This window comes from Mauremys mutica, chromosome 1 (genome assembly GCF_020497125.1).
Source record: "Mauremys mutica isolate MM-2020 ecotype Southern chromosome 1, ASM2049712v1, whole genome shotgun sequence".
NCBI lineage: Eukaryota > Metazoa > Chordata > Testudines > Geoemydidae > Mauremys > Mauremys mutica.
In genome coordinates, this window is record NC_059072.1 from 365,244,844 (window position 1) to 365,267,617 (window position 22,774).

The following is a 22,774-nucleotide window of genomic DNA, read 5'->3' on the forward strand; positions in this document are numbered from 1 at the left end:
TCCCAGGCTTGCCACGTGAAACAGCTGTTTCACGGTGCAAGCGCTGGGAGCAAGGGGGAGAAGCAGGACGCAGCAGTGTGCTCAGGGGAGGAGGTGGAGGCGGAGGTGAGCTGGGGTAGGACAGGGTGTTGTCGCTGGGTGCAGAGCACCCACCAATTTTTTCCCATGAGTGCTCCAGCCCCGGAGCACCCACGGAGTCGGTGCCAACTGCCAAACAGAGCTGGAAGAAACCCACTTTTTCCCCACAGGTTTTGAAATTTTCTGACAAAAAAGGAACAGTTTTTTTTATCAAAATTTTTTGTGCAAGATGTGTTTTGTTTTTCTACCAGCGCTAGCACCTTTGAAAATCTGGTGCCAGGCATGCGAGCAGCACACGCCCTTTTGAAAACATAGCCGTCCAACGCTTCGGTTTCTTGGATGCAAGGTGGCATTATAAAGGAAAACGAGCATCAATATTATTTCAGCTGTTCAAGGCCAAGGACTGAGAAATTCATAGACTTTAATGCTAGGATGATCCCTGTGATTATCTACTCTGGGCTCCTGCACAGAATCTTACCTAGCCATTTCTGCGCCAAGCCTGTGACTTCTCTTTGAGCCAGAGGAGAGGAGAACAAAGAGCCACCTACTATCAGAAATCTCTTCCCCATGAAGCTACTTTTTCCCATGCTCTAGTCACCTCTTAACCTTCCCTTGGACAAGCTAAATAGAGCTATTGTTTGGGACACTGGGACATCGCTTGTCATTTGTCAGCATCATGCACCTTTAAAATGCTGTCTGAATAATAATGCACTATAAATAAATAATAATTTCTGAGATTCTGGCCTCTCTGGTCTTCACCAGAAACATGACTGTAATTCAGCTGATGCTAGTTCAGAGTGGAATGCTAACATGTGGAGAAACTATGCAGCCGTCTGTGTTTTGCCACTGGCAGAAACCCTGGCCACAGCCAGACCGACAGAGCAACACCTGCATGCTGTAGATGATGTGTTTGGAGGTGTTGCTGGTAATGCAAATATCTTTGCAAAGACTAAAGGGTAAATTGTATCCCAGGTAGCAGAGTGACCAGGCCCTGAAAACACCAGCCCGGCTCTGAAGCTCTTAATGGCTCCATAGCCGTTGTTCTTGGTTTAAGCAGCAAAGATTCTTGTGGCACCTTATAGACTAACAGACGTTTTGGAGCATGAGCTTTCGTGGGTGAATACTCACTTCGTCGGATGTGTTGTTCTTGGTTTAAGGAGTCAGCATAAGTGCCACTCAGGCCCATGCAGGTTGGACAAGTAAAACCACTTGTAATGCAAATGATGGGAAAGCAGGAAATGGCTAAACCAAAGTGACCGGGTTAGTTCCTGTTAATCTTTAATGCACCAGGCAGTTTAAGATTCAGCAAGTCCAAGAGCCTGCCTGGGGCTCGCTGCTGGGATTCATAAGGTGGCAATATTAATATCCCCACGTCTCAGCCCTGGTCAGTGCCGATTCCCCACCACCTGCAGCTCCCCGCCCGATCACAGGCACAGGATCTTCCTTCCCAGCCAACACAGGAACCTGGTGAGTCATTTTCATTAAATGTTTGGTTTTGGGGCAGCTCAAAGTCATTTAAAAAAAATGTGCAAAGGCAGGAAATTTTCAGCTGGGACAAATGGCTCCTCTGAGAGGCACTTCTAGGCTCAGAGGTGGGGAGATATGACTTAGTTCAGTGGGGTTTGCAAGCTGGCTACCTCCTGTCCTGTATGATTCTAAACTCCATGAGCATGAGGGGAACAGGCCTTGGCAGTCAACGAAGTGGGCAAATGCAGGGTCTCCCTCTGGGAGAATAGCCACAAGTTTTTCCTGACTTAGCTCAGCATAGAAGTCCAGGACCTCCATGGTCGCATTCTCTGAAATGCTCCCAGTTTCACACACAGGGTCAGTTAGGCAGGCGGAGCTGCAGGGTCTCAATGTATGGATGAGACCACGGTGTAGGGAGATGGGGTTAGATTTATTAGGACCTGGGGAACCTTTGGGGAAAGGAGGAGACTACACGGGAAGGATGGACTCCACCTAATCCAAAATGGAACCAGATGGCTGGCATGTAAAATTAACAAGGCTGTAGAGTGGTTTTTAAACTAAGGGCTGGGGGAAGCCGAGAGGTGCGGCGGAGTACACGGTTCGGAAAGAGACATCCTTTAGGGGAGGATCTATTAATGCGGATTCTCTATGTCCTAGTAAAGAAGAGAAGATAGAAGCTGATGAAATACAGGCAGAAACTGAAGAGAAAGAGTCACAGAGAAAGAGTGACCTTCAGTTCCGTCACATGAGGGCAGACAACTACACACTGACAGATTTGAAAAGTGCTCGTGTAGAAATGCTAGACATCTAAATACTAAGGTGGGAGAACTTGAGCGCCAGGTATTAAAGGTGGATATTAATATGACAAGCATCACAGAAACTTGGTGGAGCAATGATAATATATGGGACATGGTAATAGCAGGGTACAAACTGTAGAGGAATGACAGAGCAGGTTGTGCTGGTGGGGGAGTGGCGCTATGTGTGAAAGAAAGCAGAAAGTCAAATAGAGTAAAAATCTTAAATGAATCAAACTCTATGGCTAGAAATCCCATGCTTGAATAAGAAGAGCATAGCAGTAGGAATATTCTACCGACTACCTGACCAGGATGGCGATGGTGATTGTGAAATGCTCAGGGAGATTCAAGAGGCTACAAAAACAGAAAACCCAACAATAATGGGGCATTTCAACTATCCCTGTATTGACTGGGTACATGTCAGGACAGGATGCAGAGATAAAGTTTCTAGAAATCACTAATGACGGCTTCCTGGAGCAGCTGGTCTTGGAACCCACAAGAGGCCCTGGTGGCCCCCTGCACTTTGTGGTATTTGAAAAACCTGCAGAAAAGCAAAACAAAAGACAAGGAACCCCCTTGTCTGGCCAGTGATTACTCAGCCCTGCCTGCGTGTCTAGCCTGGCCTCACTCACCTGATATCAAGTACGGCTTGCTTGTACACCTTTACCCCGATATAACGCTGTCCTCGGGAGCCAAAAAATCTTACCGCGTTATAGGTGAAACCGCGTTATATCAAACTTGCTTTGATCCGCCAGAGCACACAGTCCCGCCCCCCTGGAGTGCTGCTTTACCACATTATATCCAAATTTGTATTATATCGGGTCTCATTATATCAGGGTAGAGGTGTAGTTTGTGCTATTGGTTGTTAGCCTGTCAGAAAGTAATGTAGTTCTTTAGGCAGTTCCCTGGCCCTCGTTCTTGCAGTCGAGGTGGAGAATGGGCTGTTATCTTCACCTCGTGCCTGGAAGATGGGAAGTATTGTCCCCATTTCACAGATGAGTAGCTGAGGCGCAAGGAGATTAAATGCCTCACCCAGGTCGGTTGAGCTGAGAATTGAATCCAAGTCTCCCATGTGCTAGCGCAGAGCCCTATCCACTAGCTTAGTGTTTCTCTGCCAATAAGTCTGTGATGGGTTGGATCACAGAAACCCCCTGGGACCTGCCACCCGATGTGCCAAGACTACTTCTTCCCCTGCCTTCCCTGCCAGCTCGGGGCCCCATGACCTTATGGGAGGTACCCTGTCTTGTCGAGCCAGACACTCCTGTCTGCTCCCAGGGTCTGAATTACTTGCCCCAAAGCTGCAGGTTTATCTGAAAGCAGCTCACAGAAGTGTGCTTGTCTTTAACACTCGGAAGCCCAACTCCCAAATAAATCCGTTTTACCCTGTATAAAGCTTATGCAGGGTAAACTCATAAACTCTTCGCCCTCTGTAACACTGATAGAGAGAGATCCACAGCTGTTTGCTCTCCCAGGTATTAATACAGACTCTGAGTTAATTAATAAGTAAAAAGTGATTTTACTAAATACAGGAAGTAGGATTTAAGTGGTTCCAAGTAGTGACAGACAGAACAAAGTAAGTCACCAAGCAAAATAAAATAAAACACACAAATCTATGTCTAGTCAAACTGAATACAGATAAGATCCTCACCAGTTCCAGAATGCTCCCTTTTACAGACTAAACTCTTTTTAGCCTGGGTTCAGCAATCACTCAACCCCCCGTAGTTACTGTCCTTTGTTCCAGTTTCTTTCAAGTATCCTGGGAGGTGGAGAGGCTCCCTCTTTCACCAGCTGAAGACAAAGTGGAGGAGTGTCCCAGGAACTTCTCTTGTGGGTGCAGACCCCCTCCTCACTCCTATGCAAAGTCCAGCTCCAAGATGGAGTTTAGGAGTCACCTGGGCAAGTAACATGTCCATGCATGACTCACAGTTTTTACAGGCAGCAGCCATTGTTTACATGCTACCTTGAACGCCCTCAAGTAGACTTCTTATGTGGATTGGAGCATTCCAAGATCCATTGTCCTTTAAGTGTTTCTTGATTAGGTACTTAATTTCAACATTCCTTTCTCCAGGAACTGACCAAATGCTCTACTAAGGTTATTTCGAAATCAAGCCAGGAAATAGCCAACATTCATAACTTTGAATAATGATACATGCATACAGATAGGATTAATACATTCAGTAGATCAGAACCTTTGAGATTGTTACATGGCATATTTAGCATAAAACACAGTCTAAGCATATCTCCATAAAGCCTTATGGGAGGTACCATCACAGAGTCATGACCCCTTTCCCCAGGGGTCACTGGCCCAGGCATCCTTGCTAAGCAAGGGCACAGTCCTATGAACAGCGACACACAGGAGTAACTTTACACTTATGAGTTGTACACGCTTGAGCAGGTCCATTGGCTTCAACTGGGCTACTTGTGAGCACAGTTACGCCCATGCATAAGTGTTTGTAGGATCTGAGTGCACAGAGACTACAGCGATGGGCAGCAATATTTCAACCCCAAGTCATAGAATCACAGAATATCAGGGTTGGAAGGGACCTCAGGAGGTCATCTAGTCCCACCCCCTGCTCAAAGCAGGACCAATTCTCAACTAAATTATCCCCGCCAGGGCTTTGTCAAGCCTGACCTTAAGTCAGAAAAGATCTGGCCCATTTTAACTGCACAACCAGAGAAGAAGCCCTTAGAAATAAAATTAAGGAGGGTGAATGGCAGGGGACTAGCTGGTTAATGATTTTACCACGAGTCCATTTTAAAAAAGGGAGATTCCTTCATGAAATAGGTCCCTGCTTTGCAAACATCTTCCAAATTGAGTCATTTCAAAAACAGATGTTTGTAAGGGGCAACATTACAATTCGGTTGTGTGAGCCCTAGCTAATCAGAGGAAATATTTATGTGTTTGTCTTTCTCTACAGAGCCAGTGTGAGTTCAAACACAGGGCCCACCATGACAACTCTCAACCAAAGCAGCTTTGATCCTATAACGTTCATTCTGACCGGCATCCCGGGCATGGAAGAGTCTCACATCTGGATCTCTGTCCCCGTCTGCCTGATGTACGTTGTTGCACTTTTTGCCAACTCGGTTTTACTCTTCATCGTCATAACAGAGCACAGCCTCCATGAGCCCATGTACCTTTTCCTCGCCATGCTGGCGGTCGCTGATCTGCTGTTATCCACGACTACCGTGCCTAAGATGCTGGCCATATTCTGGTTTAGTGCCAAGGAGATTTCTTTTGATGCCTGTGTTACCCAGATGTTCTTTACCCATTTTAGTTTCATCGCAGAGTCAACCGTTTTGCTGGCCATGGCATTTGACCGGTATGTTGCCATCTGCTACCCTCTGAGATACCCGACTATCCTCACTCACTCAGTGATAGGAAAAATAGCTGTGACAGCTGTTCTTAGAGGGTTGTGTATAATGTTCCCACCTATTTTCCTCCTTAAGAGGCTACCGTACTGTGGACACACCGTTATGCCTCACACGTACTGTGAGCACATGGGCATAGCCCGGCTGGCCTGTGCTGATATAACAGCCAACATCTGGTACGGGTTCACCACAACTCTGCTGTCGTCAGGGCTTGACGTCATGCTCATTGCTGTGTCTTATGTACTGATCCTAAGGGCCGTCTTCCTGCTCCCGTCCAAGGACGCCCGGCTCAAGGCTCTCAGCACCTGCGGCTCCCACATCTGCGTCATCCTGATGTTCTACACACCGGCCTTTTTCTCCTTCCTCACTCATCGGTTTGGCCACAGTATCCCTGGGCACATTCACATCCTCCTGGCCAACCTCTATGTGATTGTTCCCCCCATGCTAAACCCCATCGTCTACGGCGTGAGAACGAGACAAATCCGGGAACGAGTGACCCGCATGGTCTCCCAGGCCTGGCGATTTCACTGCTTCTGCGGGGGGAGGGGATGTTGACCTGCACATAATGCCGAGACGCGGACTGGGAATGAGCAAATGGTGCTGAGTGCTGCCTCAGGGCCGCAACCGGCAGGTTCCTTCTAAATGAAACCAGATTGTGTTGAAGGAGGGTTTTCAGGAGATGGGAGCCTGGCTCATCTGGTCTTTTAATCACTGGAGGTTCCTCCTGTGGTGTTTGCTTCCTGTGGCTCAGATGAACCATCAGATGCTCCCCTCCAGCACAGATCAAATGCAGAACATTCAGAAAACAGAGAGGACTGTCGAGGTCTCTGTGCCTGTGATCTTCTATAAACACACCTGTCACTGTCTGCCCCTTCCCACCATTTGTCTGTTTATTCACCTGTTGTGCACTGTTAATCTTAGACTGTCAGCACTCTGAGGTGCAGGCTGTCTTTGTGTTATCAGGAGACTGCCTAGCACGGTGGGGCCCTGATCTCTGATTGGAGTCCTCAGGCGTTAATAGGGTACGGATAATAGTCATATCATATGATGATGACAATACTCTTTCCATTCCACTAGTATCGCTGGAGGATGTTAAACAGCAGCTACTAAAGTTGGACATTTTTAAATTAGCAGGTATAGAGAAAATGCATCCAAGAGTTTTAAAAGAGCTGTCTCAGACGCTCAGTGGACCATTAATGTTGGGACGTTCCGGAAGACTGGAAGAAATCAAATGTTGTGCCAATTTTTTTTAAAAAGGCAAAGGGGATGACCCCGGTAATTATAGACCTGTCAGTCTGACATTGATCCTGGGCAAGATAATGGAGTGGGCGATAAAGGATTTGATTGATAAAGAATTAGAGGGTAATATAATTAATACCCATCGACATTAGTTTATGGAAACTAGAGCCTGTCAAACTAATGTGATATCTTTTTTTGACGGACTCAGGAGGCTTGGGTTCTATCCCCGGCTCTGCCTCAGGCCTGCTGGGTGACCTCGGGCAAGTCACTTCCCCGTTCCGTGGCTGAGTTTCCCCATTGGTAAAGTGTGCGGGGGAGGTAATGCTACCGACCTCCTTTGTAGCACAAGATCTGCCACTGAAAAGTACTATGTAAGAGCATGGTCTTGTTACTGTGTGCAAAATAAGTGTGAAACGCTAGGGACAATGTTTCACTTGCACTCTGCAGAGGAGCAAATGAATAACTAGGAGCAGGGCGGGGCAAATCAGGCCCATGGAACCTGTGAAGAGTGAAGGTGGCTGGGTTTATGTTTAGAATATGAATGCCCCAAATTGTTCCAATGCCCTCTGTGCTAGATCTACCGAAAACTTCGCTGATCTAGGCAAACCCTGGCCCATCCCCCTCCAGGGCAGAAGGGCCTGTCTGGGGTGAACCCGGTTCCATTCTGTTGGCATTATTGATGAGAGATCTGGTGCAAGATATCTGCACCCGGATCTACCTCATCGATGTGCCATGTGCAGGGTCCCTCTACATCAGGGTTATGGGGTAAGGCAGTGGACCTGCTGCTTCACAGATCTACCACTATCAATTTCCCTCTTCCCCCCAAGGAAGGAGAGCATGGCAGTGACTCTGAAGGGAAGGTTCCTTCCCCTGGTGCTGATAAACTCTCTGTGCCATGTCCGGCGGCTCTGGTGAGATGGGAACGTGGGCTGGGAAAGGGTTAGATGTGGCCCATAATGAAGTTGCTGTAGGGTGCAGGAATGGATGGGGCAGACAGGATTGCCTCACAGAGAAGGGAAAAAACAAGATGGCGGCAGCTCCAGCAGCACTGGGATGGCTGCCTGCAGACTCGAGGAGCGTTACCATAAGGGACTCAGAGGTGCTCGAATGACAGCCCAGACCCTTTTTGGTCCTCACTCTTCCTGGGCTAAGCAGAGGTGAAAAGCACCCTTGGGATGGGATTTTCACAAACCCCTAAGTGACTTAGAAGCCACAGCCCCATTGGAAGTCAAATCAAGCCAACAGAACATGTGTTTCTAGATTATGTAGGCCCGTTTGAGACTCCCTGCAAAGACAAAGACACAACAGAGGAGATGTTGGGACTTATTTTCCTACTACATTTATTGAGGTTTACCACAGCCGAACTTCCACACAAACGTTCCTTTGTGTAATTCAAAGGCCACTTGGTGATAATTATACCCAGCGTACAAACATAAACGTATGCACCTATATTCTGTACCCACCAGCATACAATTATAAGTACCAGCGGGATCAGGCCCGGGAAATACCTTTCCATCATGGTGCTCTCCAGAGGGGTAAGGAAAAGCTTTGATAAAGAACCCCAAAAAACCTGGCTTTTTATGCACTATAACACACAAGAGATGTCGTTGCCAGTTATTGGACCTTAGCTAAAGCCAGGTGAGGGAGTTTTAGGGGTGAACCTTGCCCTCGAGTCTGGGTAGGACAAGATTCATGGCTGGGCCCCTTTCTTCCCAAGGTTTCCTTCTTACCTCATTTTCCCATATTTCATTCTAAACTTCGTTCCTTTATAATAAACTAAAGAAACTGATTATTTACTGCACCTGGTGTCCAACTCCCTATGTTTTCTTTGTCTCTACTGCTTTAACCGAAACCTTAAATGAAATAACACTGGTATTTCCAGGGTCCCTAGAAGTCTAACACAACCAGTCCCTCTTGCTCGGCATCTCATTCCTTTTGGTCACATGCTCTGGAGCTATCACTCATGTTAAGATCTAGATTCAATTAAAAACCATAGTTCATCCAGGTTTCACGTGGGCGCCGGGGCCGTGATGTTGCTGTGTGAGAGCGCAGGATGGATGATGTTTACACTTGGCAGAATGGGACTTTTTATATGTATAATTTCAGCAGATAAGATCAATGTTTATTTTTAAGCATTGTTTTTTCTATTTTTAGTGACTGAAATTTTCACAGTTGTGCGCAGTTATGGGTTCGAAGCATTTTTCTTTTCGATTTTCATGAATGTAAATTTTCACAGTTGTGAGAAGTGATGAGAGGGGATCAGACAATAATTATTCCATGACAGTCCGTGTTGAGATTCAAACAGTTAAATCTTTATAGCTATTCAAACCCAATTTGTTGACATCATATGTGAAAATATACACAGTAAATCACCTTAAATTCCGACAAAGTGGGGATTCACCCACGAAAGCTCATGCTCCAATACGTCTGTTAGTCTATAAGGTGCCACAGGACTCTTTGCTGCTCTTACAGATCCAGACTAACACGGCTACCCCTCCGATACTTGACACCTTAAATTGAACTCTCATATGTTCTCAAGCAGTATTGTTCTTGCCTGGCTGCCAATTTTGATTATTATCGATGGAAATATTTTTTGGTCAGGTTTGGTGTGTGTACGGTGACACTGACATTTACCGAAAGAAATCCAATCCCCTGCCATGTCCAGTGATGTCCAGCTGGGCTCCCAGCCTGGCTTGGCTCAGGAGAAAAGCTCTAGAACCTATTGCAATGGAGGTGGAGGAAAGTGAGCCCGATGGGACATAGGGGTTGGACGTTGGCGGGGAATCAAACCCACTCCTCAGAAGAGATTTGGGGAGCTGTTGAGCAGGAGGAGGAACTTATCTGAATGACAGCTCTACCCTGCCCCAGGCCTCGCTGCTCAGGTCCCTGCTCACTCCTGCGGCACGGCTGCTGTCTTACTAAGAGGCTTTTTTCTGGGACCCAGTGAGGTAGGGCAGCATTTTATCCCTCATTTTATAGAAGAGGAAACAAGGTCTCACCCAAGGCCACACAGGGAGTTGGTGGCAGAGCCAGGAATTGACCCACATCCTCCCTGTTGTTTTAGAGACCCCCATGGGGCTTCTGAGAAAGACAGTCTGGGACAGGTGCCCATCCTGGGAGGACGCTCCTCAGGGTTGAAGTGGGGCTAATGGCAGCAAAATGTGTCTCAGCCACCCGCTCAGAGACTGACATGTCAGTGCAGCTTAACCGTGGGGCAGGAATGCGCAGAAACACCCTCAACAAGCTTCCTTCTCTGGCCAACGCCTGAAGGCCTTGTCTGGTCCCTCCTCCTGGGGGAGTTGTGGCAGTCACTACAGGTTCGGGGGGAGGTGGGGAGTTTCTCTGGGGGTCAGGGTTTGTCCTGAGGAGGGGTTTGCTTGGGCAGCTGGGTTGGACTCCTTACGGGCCAGGCTGGCTGGGTGCTGCATGTTGTATAGGCCCAGGGGTCTGTATTGCTAGGGACAGGACAATACTTTGGGTTATAGGATATGGCTGTGCTAATTAGGAAGATCACGCAAGGAGTTCCAGCAGGGACATGCAGCACGGAGAAGGAACTGACTGGAAAGCTGAGGGATTTAGAGCCGGGAAGTTCTCCAAGAACTATGCTAAGGATTTTGGGAAACATCTGTCCATCCATTGTCTCGTCCTCTTCCCTTCAACCGGTATAGCTCAGTCTCAGGGGAGCTCTGCTGATGAACACCCCTGGAGGATCTGGCTGTCTGCAGCTGCTAAGTGTGTTTAAAGTTGGGATCATGGCTTTTTGTAGGACCCTCTTGTTCCCTTGTCGGGGCCAGTAAAGCTTTATTCGTATTGTTACCCCCTTTGGCCTAAGTGGTTTGACAAAGTTTGGGGCCCTGACAGTTGTTTATGTTAGGAGGCGAAACTGATGATGCAGTCACACATTTCTTTGATGGAATCCTGTTTGTTTACACAGAAGGTATGAAGTCCTGGTTCCTTGACTCCAGGAGGAACTAAGCAACAGGGGATAGTTTCTTTGTTTGCAGCTCCAAGCCTCTTTCTGCCAACACTCTGCCAAAAAGCTCTCTTACCTTTCTCAGGGCCACTCCACCAGCGCTTCGGTGGCAATTTGGTGATTCCTTCCTGCCTTGTTTCCCAGCTTCGCTGGCCTTGCTGCAGTGTCTCTCTCACAGACACCCAGACACACTCAGTTCCATCTGCATTTGCTGTATCAGTCCCCAGGGAAACCCACGGGGCCACACAGTTCAGCCTCTACTAAAGCCTAGGCTGTGTGATGGGTGGTGGCTTCTATTGTTTCACTTCCCTGGTTAATAAAGGAGCTTACTCACTTCTTCACATTTATCCTGAATGAAAGGCGGCTGCTACACTCCTGCAACTTCAGCCAGATTTAACCCAGCCCAGAATGATGTTTAAGATTGTGCAGGGTAAAAGTGATAGATGGCAGAGACGCCTCCATTCCCTCCCCACAGTAGTTGCCCGAGTAAAGACTGAGTCAGGATCCCAGCACTATTTATTATTAAAACTAAGATGATTACAGATTTGGGCCAAATTCACCTGTGATGTGCGAAGACCCAGCTCCATTGCCCTCGGTCTAGTTGCACCTACTTACGCCACCGGGGAAGAATTTGGGCCTTTGCCAGGAAATTGTCAAGTTGAGGTTCTCAGAGCGAGTAGCTTGTGTGGGAGGTAGTGTAGAGGAAATCCACCGGTGCCATGGCAGCTTATGGCATCAGACGTGATGTCACAGTGCAGACACAGGAGGTTGCGGGCAGCTCCATCAACTGCTGCAGGTCAGTAGAGGAGCAGAGCAGCAGGGGAACCCGGGCCTTGGTTGGAGACACTGAGGAGGTCCCTGTTAGTCCTCTCCGGAGGCCCATGATTAGAGGGGGCCAGTAGCGGGGAAGCAGAAGACGCTGTGTCTTTTGCCAAAGCTTGCAAATGTCCCGCCACTGAGACACCATCCCACTAAGCATGGTCAGAAGCGGAGATGTCCCTGGAGCTGCTCTAGAGGCTGCCGCTGCTCCCCGAGTCATCAGGGTGACCGTCAAGACCCCTGGGCAGAAGGAGGCGTTCGTGGTGCCCGAGGACAGGCTCATCAAGGAATTTAAGGTTGGCATCGCAACCCGTTTCTCCTCTCCCACCGACCGGCTCGTGCTGATATTCGCTGGCAGGATTTTAAAAGATCAAAAGACCCTGAGTCAGCATGAGATCCAGGACGATGCCACCATCTACCTAGTCATCCAGTCACGAAGGAGACCTCAGGAGTGTCCGGGTCAGCACGCCGGCTCCCCAGAGGGTGCGGCCGCCACCCAGGCAGAGAACAGCAGCCTCTCCAGGCTGGGCTCTGCCGGCAGCACGGCCTTCGGCACGGACGGCCTGCGGGAGCTTGCCAGCAACCTCGGCCTGAACACGGCCAACTTCTCCGAGTTCCAGAGCCAGCTCACGTCCAACCCCGAGATGATGTTCCAGCTCTTGGAGAACCCCTTCATTCAGAGCCGTCTCTCCAACCCAGACCTGATGACCGAGCTGATCATGGACAATCCTCTGAAGCAACAAGTGATCCAAAAAACCCCAGAGATCGGCCACTTCCTGAACACTCCTGACATTCTGAGGCTCATGCTGGAGCTCGCTCGGAGCCCGGCCACCGTGCGGGAAATCATGAAGGACCCCAGCCAGGCCTTGGGCTTTCTGGGCTGCATCCTGGGCGGAGACAGCACCTCTCAGCATGAGGGTAGGGATCACTCGGATCTAACGCTGGAGGCAGTGCAGACGCAGGCTGCAGGGAACTCATTTGCTTCTCTGAGGAGCAACTCATCCCTCGCCAGCAGCCAACCCTCTTCGCCCCCGGCTTGTACTCTGCCATCCAGCTCCCCCAGCAACACCAGCGGCAGCAGCCTTGGCTGCAGCTGTAGCATGACTGACTGCACAGCACAGAGCTGCACCGGAGCCACTCCAGACCCAGGAAGAGGAGCCAGTGCTGCTGTCTCAACAATCATCAAGAGCTTGCTGCAGCAGGCTGTCAAACAGCTTGTGCAGAACATTCTGGTCGGGCCTGGTGCGAGGAGCGTGCGGCAGTCGCTCGGCCAGAACCCCGACCTGGGGACAAAGACGCTGCTGCAGAGCCCCCCGATAGCTGGGAAGCCTCTGATGCAGCCCCTCCCAACCTTCTACCAGCAAATCTGGCACCCAGAGGTGCCGGCAGCCATGCTGGGCCCTAGAGAAATGCAAGTGCTGGCACAGCTTCAACAGAGGCTGCAGGCACTGGCAATGGGAGAACCTGGCATCCCACGGCAGTTCCTGTCTCCTTTAGCGGGGTCGGGGCATGCTGCAGGCTCAGCAGGGAGAGCCCCCTCTAGCTCTAGGCTCAGGGAAGCGGCACACCCAGCCTCAGCAGCGCCAAGCCAGCAGTTCACTGTTCAGCAGATGCTGCAGGCCCTGGCTGGAGCAAATCCTCAGGAAGCCCAAAACCTCTGACAAGCAGGCAGCTGGAGCTGCTGAGGGCCTTGGGCTTCCCAAGCCGCCGTACAAATTCACCAGCTGCGCTAGCAGCAAGAGGAGATGCTGATGCGACAATGAACAGGCTCGTGGGCTCCCAGCACAGCTGTCACTTAACATGAAAAAAAACAAAAAAACAGAATTTCATGATTTCTGATAAAAAGGCCCTAAATCTTCCAAGCCCCGTCTTTGTTTATTTCATTCCAGGTCGTGTTGCTCTGCCTAAGGTAGGAGCGCAGCAGCTGTCGCCACAGTGGGCCTCAAAGCTTCCCCTGTAAAAGGGGTTTCCTGCATCAGGAGAAAATAAAGTGGCATGAAGAAAAAATTAGAGCTGGCCAAAAACAAACAAAAAAGTATTTTATTTTCCAAGAAAAAAAAGTGGCGAAAACCATTTCCTGGTGGTTCTTAGCAGCTGTTTGATGAACACCTACAAAGGTGGAGAAAAAAGGTCATTTTTGGTTGAATTCTTTTTTGGCTTAAACATTTTTGACCATCTCTAATAATAATCAGTTACCAACTGTAGTAGGAAGAGAGAGCCAGAAGCACGGGCCTTGTGCGAGGCCTGAGGCCTGAACCAAAGTCAGCAAAAGTTATGCTCTGAGCAATGCTCAGGCCCTGTGAAAAGCAGAAACCTCCCTATTCACCACCCGTCTTTGTGCTTTTACTCCCGATGTTTCAGACAAGATATCACTCTTCATCGCTTTTGTCAAACCGTCCTCTCGTCTGCTGGGTGGGGGGGCGCTTGTGCCGGACTGCGCTCACCTGTTCAGTGCGTTTTAGCAACGCTAGCGATACTGGTGCCGAGTCCGTGTGCTGGATACTGACTGGCAGGGAGCCAGGAAGCATCTGCTTTCGACAGGGCCTGGCGGTTGCTTGTAGTGTCACTTTTGCTGGCTGTGACCAGGCCTTGACCAGACCCATGTTTCAGGCTCTCTTTCTACTACTCAACATGTATTTATATTTCAAAAACGTCGCATGTGTGATCCCCACTGCTCCTCACATGGATACCCCCCGTCTCTTCCTCCCCAACCCTTCCCCTGGGGCCCGAGTCAGCAAGGTCCGTCGGCACATGCCTAATGCGAGCACATGGGACATTTAAAGTTAGGAGCATGTTTAAGCTCCTTGTTGAATTCGGGCCTTGTCTGTTACCCCCAGGGCCAGCTCCAAGATTTCTGCTGCCCCGAGCAGCAAAAAAAAAAAAAAAAAAAAGCTGATCGGCGGCAGTTCGGCGGCGGGTCCTTCACTCCCGCTCTTCCTCCTCTCTTCCTCTTCGGTGGCGCTTCGGCGACAGCCCAAAGAGAAAGAGAGGGACTGAGGGACCCGCCGCCGAATTCCCGCCCAAGCCCTGGACGGGCTGCCCCAATAGCGGCCGGAGCGCCTCCCTTTTGTATCGGCCGCCCTGAGCACCTGCTTCCTTAGCTGGTGCCTGGAGCCAGCCCTGGTTACCCCTGCTTGGTGTGTCTTGTTTTATTAATTATCGTTATCTATTCATATTACCCTCCCGCCAAGGAATGCCAGTCATGGACTACGTCCCTGTTGTGTCAGGTGCTGTACAAGCAGTATCAGAGGAGAGGCGCAGACAGACAGCTGGGGGAGTGCAAGGAACAAATGAGACACTCTTGGCCAGTGTGACGGGCAGTGGGCTCAGCATGCCAGCTGCCTCGCTGCCTGCTAATGCCTGAGCACAAGAGTAACGTCACCTACGTGCGTGGTCCCACTGACCTCACCAGCAGCTATTGGTGCTCCGTGGCTCTAAAGCACCAGCCCGCTGACACGTAGAGGACTTAGGTGACTGGGTCTCTGTAGCCCTGTTTGAAACGCACGGCACTGAACAAACACACACTGTGCACCTTGAAATCAATCCAGACCTTTCTCAGACTTCACAGCCCTCCTGCAAAGGCGGCGGAAGCATTTTCAAACCCTGGCTGTAACTCTGCTCTGAGGGGTGACTGAGCGGCCTCGGGCAGGTTTTTGCACAGGTTGTGCACGTTTGGGAAATGGAGGAAAAGAACCACTTGGTCAATCAGTCACCAGCTCCAGAGCGCCTGCCTGTTCAACTCGTACATAATGCCATATTAGTCAGCTCCTTAGGAAGATTTATACTCGGAGCTTGGTTAAAATGTTAGCTTAATTGCCCGGCTGCTCCTTGGGAAAGCACAGCGTTCACAGCACCTTTCCAATGGCTACCTCACAGAGAGAATCACAGAATATCAGGGTTGGAAGGCACCTCAGGAGGTATCTAGTCCAACCCCCTGCTCAAAGCAGGACCAATCCCCAGACAGATTTTTTGCCCGAGACCCCTAAATGGCCTCAAGGATTGAATGCACAACCCTGGCAATGCTCAAACCACTGAGCTATCCCTCCCCTGCTTTCAGAGCACTGGGTTGTGCTAGGCTCCTGGTGCAGCCACTGGGCAGGCGAGGCTGGTTCACGTATCGCACACCGGGGCTTGCACCGACCTTGGCCTCACTCAGAAGCCAGCCGGGCCGGAAAGGGGCTGAGTGAAATGGCAGGTGGATTTGGGGCCTGAGCCAGAGTCCACTGACTCCCGCTGACTTCAGTGGACTTTACGGTGGCCGCTTTGTGATTATTTGCACTTAGACCCTGACTGGGCAAAGCACTTACGCATGGTCTGAGCTTTGATACGTGCTTACATCCATCTTAGCACATGCTTAAGACCCAGTGAGTGTCTCTACATGGCAATTAGACACCCATGGCTGGCCCATGCCAGCTGATCCGGGCTCCCAGGGCTCGAGCTAAGGGGCTGTTTCATTGTGGTGTAGACATCTGGGCTTGGGCTTCTGGAGCCTGAGTCAGCTGGCATGGGCCAGCCATGGGTTTTTAATTGCAGTGTAGCCATACCTATTATGTCTGCAGAAGAGAAGAGTGAGGGGGGATTTGATAGCTGCTTTCAACTACCTGAAGGGGGGTTCCAAAGAGGATGGATCTAGACTGTTCTCAGTGGTAGAAGATGACAGAACAAGGAGTAATGGTCTCAAGTTGCAGAGGGGGAGGTTTAGGTTGGACATTAGGAAAAACTTTTTCACTAGTAGGGTGGTGAAGCACTGGAATGGGTTACCTAGGGAGGTGGTGGAATCTCCTTCCTTAGAGGTATTTAAGACCCGGCTTGACAAAGCCCTGGCTGGGATGATTTAGTTGGGTTTGGTCCTGCTTTGAGCAGGGGGTTGGACTAGATGAGCTCCTGAGGTCCCTTCCAACCCTGATATTCTATGATTCTTTGATTATCTTCAAAGTTAAACATATACTTAAGTGCTTTACTGAATAGGGACAGAGAGAACATATGCTGAAAGTAAAGCATCTGCTTAAGTGTTCTGCCGATCAAGGGCTTAATAGATGCCTTTCCTCACAGCACTACTCTGAGAGACAAGGTGGGGAGGGAGACAAGCTACCAACTGAAGTTGGTCCCATAAAATATATGACCTCCCCCACCTTGTCTCTGTAATATCCTGGGACTGACACGGCTACAACAACGCTGCCAATAAAACTCCTTGTGGGCAAGGCTTAGCCCACCTGCTTCATTGGTTGGCAAACAGAGATTTTAACTGTCTTGCCTAAAATTACACAACAGCAGAGCCATGAATGAGTGATTGGCTGCTTTACTCAGATGTATTACGGCCACCTGATGATTCACTAATTCTTGAGAAATCCAGATTGGCCTCTCAACGCTCCATGCCTGTTGGGAAGCTGGTTGATACCAGCTGAACCCAGGAGTCCGAGATCCTAGTGACCCACTGCAAGCACAGGTCTGCAGTCTCTTCTCCTCTGATTTCAGCCTCCCTGCAGCATGCAATGCAAGTGGCTGCTTGCTCTGTAGAAATTCCAGCAGACTCCATTCCAACCCTCCCATAGGTCTCTGCTGATTTCTCGGGGAGGACCAGTAACCCCAGGAACCAGTGGCCCGATAAATCCATTGCTGGGTTCCAGAACCAGCTGACAACCCAAAAAACCGCCACTGGAATGTCCCCAAGGATTAACCCTTTATCACCTCTGTTCCTCTGCATCTGTGGGTGCAGAAAAGTTTGAGAACCACTGAAACAGCAGATCGCTGCTGCAAAGTGGTAACGGTCTCTGGGCAGGCATGGCCGTGATATGCCACACACAATGCAGAGGGCCTGATACTGCCCTGCGTGGTGACTTGCCTCCTCATGTGCAGCTGTACAGAGGGAGTATAAATTGCTGCCACTTTGATTCCCTTGCACAGGGAGTGCAGGAGTGGGCTGGAAGCGCTGACTGAGCGGCCTCGCTCTGGACACCCTTCCCCAGCCAGAGCCGTGCGGCACACGCTGCGCAGGTCACCGCTCTCTGTTCTGGTGCGGATGGCAGCTGGTCCAGGCAGCCCTAGGAACAAACCCAGCACTTGAGGCTCCATCACTGCCTAACTGGTCGGCTCATTCCTGCACGGGGTGCTGGTGTGCAGGGCTGGGTGGGATCTCCTGGGTCACCGAGCACAGCCCCATCAGATCCTGAAACGGGATCCCTGTTAATGAGCCAGAATTATGACGCCAATAATGCTAACAGAGAAAAATGCCCAGAGAAACAAAGGGTTAAATCCCTGTTGCTCTTCACCACCTGAGTCAGACACAGAGGCAGGTCCCTGGGGCTCTGTGCTGGCTCTGAGCCCCCGCTGGGATTCCCAGGGCAGCAGTATAAATATCCCTGTACCTCAGCCCCGGTCAGTGCAGATTCCCTGCCGCCTGCAGCTCCCCGACCCGGTCACAGGCAGAGATTCCTCCTCCCGGCTGGGGCCGGAGCCTGGTGAGTCGCTGGCATTAGACGTCTGGGTGGGGGGCAGCTCTCGGCATTCAGCAGGGCCTGGTGGGATGAGACTGTGATTGGAGTGAGGGGCAGGGAATCTGCAGCTGGAGGAAAATACACCCAGGAGATGCAGGAGACACCACTCGCCCAGACAGGATTTATTATAATGTGGTGTCACTGCCCAGGACACACGGCCCTGCCCTGACCTGACAGAGGTTCTGCCTGTGACATTCTAACCCCTCTGGTGAGGATCCCTGGGAGGGGGCCGGGACCTGTCCTTCCATGACATGAAGGGGACAGCGGAGTCACCTGCCCAGATATTAACCAGGCGATTCCTCTGCCAGGAGCGGGACTGCATGGGTGAGTCCATCTCTGCTGTCAGAACAGTGTATGGCACAACTGCGGGCTGGCTCCTGCCCTGGGCCATGCTCCAGAAGGCAGGAGTGAAGCGCCATAGGGAATGATTAGGAGTGTGTTCTGTACCGCAGCAGGGCCTTGGGGCCCCCATTGGGGAGCGGGGCCCCATCGCGCTAGGCGCTGTATGGACGCATAAGAAAAAGCCAGCCCCTGCCGTCAGGATGTGACCCCCATGGAAATATCAAACACCCACTGGCAACTGGGGTGGGAGACCCAAACTGGGGCTGGGAGATTTTCTTTTTTTCTCCTCTTCAGGTACTATAAATAGAATTTCTAACGAATCTGTAGGTCCCCTTGAACAGCTGGGCTATCGGGATGCGATGCCTGGCACACTGGGCTATCGGGATTCGATGAAAGTAAACCTGTTAGCGTGGTTCAAAGTTAAGAAATTGGGATTCTGTTCTGCAGTGCAATTCACCCGGTCTCATTCTCTCCTGCCCGGCACTTTGTGTCATCACTCACCCCTGTGCAAAGTTACTGATAAACCGACTGTTTTGACAGTGCTGTTGGAGTGTCACTGCAAATGCTGGGCGAGGGGCATTAACCCTGCAGTATGGACCAGTGTCTCCCAGGGGTCTGTCTTCCTCAGTTGGACTCACTGGGCAGAGCTCATGGTGTGAAGCTGGAGGACTCCTGACCTACCCCGGAGGAAGAGTGAGACCACTTGGGGTCTGGCACGCTGAGGGGTTCCAAAGCTGGGGGCGCAGCAGGATCCTATGGGTCTGTGACAGTGGCCAATCACACAGCTCGGATAATGGGTAGTGAATAGCTGGAGGAAACACCTCATAGCCAAACCATCATCCGACTTTCATTCAAATTAGTCACTATTTGCAAATAGAGAACACACCCTGAGAATGCTGGCCCGCCAAATGGGGGGCGGGGCAGAATTGCTAATGAATATTTCTGGCAATGAACTCTGTAGTTTCAGATACTCTGACAGCAACTGTTCTTGTCTCCGCTCCCAGGCCGGGGAGCCTGCGGGGCAGTGACAGGCCTGCGTCGTACCATGTCAGCGCTCAATTACACCAGCTCCCACCCTGCAACGTTCGTCCTGCTCGGCATCCCAGGCATGGAGCAGGTGCATGTCTGGCTCTCCATCCCCTTCTGTGTCATGTACGTTGTTGCCCTTCTCGGGAACTCTGCCCTCCTCTTCACCATCATAACAGAGCCGAGCCTCCATGAACCCATGTACATTTTCCTCTCCATGTTAACAGTGGCCGATCTGCTGTTATCGACCACCGCGGTGCCAAAAACCCTGAGTGTTTTCTGGTCTCTCTCCAAGGAGATCTCTTTCAACGGCTGCCTCACCCAGATGTTTTTCATTGATTTTATTTTCATTACCGAGTCGGCCATCCTACTGGCCATGGCCTTTGATCGGTACGTTGCCATCTGCGACCCACTGCGGTACACAACTGTATTAACGCACTCCGTGATCAGGAAGATAGCCATGGCTGCTCTAACCAGGAGCTTCTGTATAATGTTCCCAGTCGTCTTTCTCCTTAAACGGCTCCACTACTGTGGACATAATATTATGCCTCACACGTACTGCGAGCACATAGGTGTGGCCACACTGGCCTGTGGGGACATAACAGTCAATATTTGGTATGGTTTAGCAACTGGTTTCCTATCAGCCGGATTGGATGCTATCTTTATTGCAGTCTCCTACGCTTGCATCCTCTGGTCTCTCTTTAGGTTGCCATCCCAGGGTGTCCACCTCAAGGCTCTGAACACGTGCGGCTCACACATCTGTGTCATACTGATGTTTTACACCCCAGCGTTTTTCTCCTGGGGCACCCATCGGTTTGGCCGCCGCATCCCCCGCCACACCCTCATCCTACTGGCCAACCTCTACGTCGTCATGCCCCCCATGCTGAACCCCATCGTTTACGGGGTGAGGAGCAGACAGGTCTGGGAAGGAGCGATCCGTGTGTTCTCACGTTGAGTGCGGCAGTTGGACTGAGCCATGAAACTCGCCAACAAGTCCGTTTAGAAATGAAATTGGGTTGAAATGACGTTGGGTAGAGAAATGAAGTGGGACGAGGCAGGCAGACAACACAATGAAGCCGAATCTGTCAGGCGACAATTCCTGAGACATGTTGTTTCATTTGAGCCTTCCCCATACTGCTCTAATCCCACCGCAGTCTGAGTGTATTTCCTACTAGTCTAGCAAAGTCCTTTACAAATCGAAAATAGCTGTTCCTCTGCGCTTCTCAAACTGCAGGAGCTCAGATGACAAGCTTCTTAGAAATTATTATAAAGGGATGAAATAGATCTAGAGAATGTGCAAAACACAGTGTTAAAAAGAACATTATTAAGGTTGCAAAGTCAAACATTCACACGTTGGGACGTGCCAGAAGGCCTGGGCAGTCTGAGTACAGCCCCCCGCCCCCCTCGTGGATATGTTTTGACACTGTCTTTAACTGATTTGTGATGTTGTACTCCATCTGATTCTATAAAATATGCTAATGAGTGTGAATATAATGTAACTGGGATATGCTTCATGCAAAAGGTCTCTTGTAAGGTATCATTACAAAGCTTATAATCTACTGAGTGCGGTCATCCTATTTGTATAAATGTATCACTCTTGTATCTGGGACTAGAAATATGAAATATAACTCTGAGGGCCTATTGTAATTATGCAAAGTGTGGGCCATTAATGGTGGTCTGGAAATCTGGTGGCTCCCATCAACTCGGACAATTGACTGTAGATGGCTCTGTTTACTTGCAAGCCTTCCTGTGATTCAGGCTGGGAAGAATGTAGGCTTGGGGTCTCACAGGACATGTGACCATGTCACCTGGTACTGGAATCCATCTTTAACCTGCTGCTGTTCTATTTAGAATGAGGGGTGGGGCTCAGAATGACAAAAGATTCCCGCATTGTGCCAAAGCTATATAAGGGAGTTGAAAAGAACAAAGCCGGCAGCAGTCATGAGAAATCCCCTAGCTACCATACGAGCTGGAACAAGAACTGTAGCAGGGGAAAGAATTGTGCCCAGACTAGAAAAGAGTCTAGTCTGTAAAAGAAGCTGATTGGAACATCTCTGAGGGTGAGGTTTCATCCGTAATCAGTTTCTTACTGTTTTTGGCTTAGACTTACATGTTTTTGTTTTATTTTGGTTGGTAATTTACTTTGTTCTGTTATTACTTGGAACCACTTAAAATCCTACTTTTTATACTTATTAAAATTACTTTTTGCTTATTAATTAAAGCAGAGTAAGTATTAATACCTGTGGGGGGAGCAAACAGCTGTGCATCTCTATCAGTGTCATAGAGGGCGGACAATTGATGAGTTTACCCTGTATAAACTTGCCAGGTGGCAGTCCCAAGGGGGTCATTGTGACCCAACCCATCACATGACTAATCTGTCTGACTCAGAGCAGGGCTTTCATCTGGGTCTCCCACATCCCAGGGTGTCCCCGAACACCAGGCTATTGGCTATTCTGGGGTGGGGCTTGTGAAAAGGCAGCCCTGCCTGGAGCTACCTCCCATGGCAAACGGCAACATGACAAGTGCACCTGCCTCGGTTTCCCCTGTAGTTACCCATGCAAAGGAGTATTGTCTCACCCCTCTGTCCCGTCCATCAGCCCCTCTCCAGGCCTCCACTCTCCAGACCTCTCCCCGAGACCTCCCAGACCTGCTTCCCTCCACCACTCTTCTTCCATAGCCCCCACTAAGGTCTCCTGTGAGAGGGCCCCCAGCCAGATTCCACTCGGCCCGGCCTCCCAGGAATCCTACCCCTGTTCAGGGCAACCTCATGCCAGCCCGCCCCCCTTGTTCCTTGGCTCCTCCCCCAGCCCCCAGATCTTCTGCCACAGGGCTCCCTGCCTTGGCACACTCCTCAGGCCTCCTGGCTGTGAGCCCTGCGTCTGGGCCTGGCTTACGCGGACCACGCTGGCTCTTCCCCTCGTTCCTATGGGCCTCCTGCAACTCAGCAGGGCTCCCCGGCTCCAGCCAGCCCCCGCCAACAGCTGTCCTCCAAACTCTCCACCGGCAGCTTTCCCTCAGGCAGGCCTCTGCTGCTCCTTCGGTCTCCCCAGCCCTCACCTGCCCCCTCCTCCAGCCCAGGTGCCCTCACTTAACCCCGGGCAGATGGCAGCTGCTGAGTCACAGGCACACCGGCCCCCGAGCCCTCCTACGGGGGGCACTCACCCAGTGACAGG

The 22,774-nt window shown here is 50.5% G+C and overlaps 2 protein-coding genes and 1 pseudogene across 2 annotated transcripts; all 3 read left to right on the forward strand.

Annotated features, from left to right (window-relative positions):
* Nucleotides 1-1,434: 1,434 nt before the first annotated feature.
* Nucleotides 1,435-6,263, forward strand: LOC123350109 (olfactory receptor 52B2-like). Its single transcript, XM_044988497.1, has 2 exons — nt 1,435-1,545; nt 5,258-6,263. Exon 2 carries the CDS (start codon nt 5,289-5,291, stop codon nt 6,261-6,263), a length of 975 nt encoding a protein of 324 aa, XP_044844432.1. The 5' UTR covers nt 1,435-1,545; nt 5,258-5,288.
* Nucleotides 6,264-11,767: 5,504 nt separating this feature from the next.
* Nucleotides 11,768-13,543, forward strand: LOC123362651 (annotated as a pseudogene).
* A 6,077-nt stretch (nt 13,544-19,620) lies between these two features.
* On the forward strand, nt 19,621-20,556 carry LOC123350117 (olfactory receptor 52B2-like). Its single transcript, XM_044988509.1, has one exon. The coding sequence runs from the start codon at nt 19,621-19,623 to the stop codon at nt 20,554-20,556; it is 936 nt and encodes a 311-aa protein (XP_044844444.1).
* Nucleotides 20,557-22,774: the final 2,218 nt, after the last annotated feature.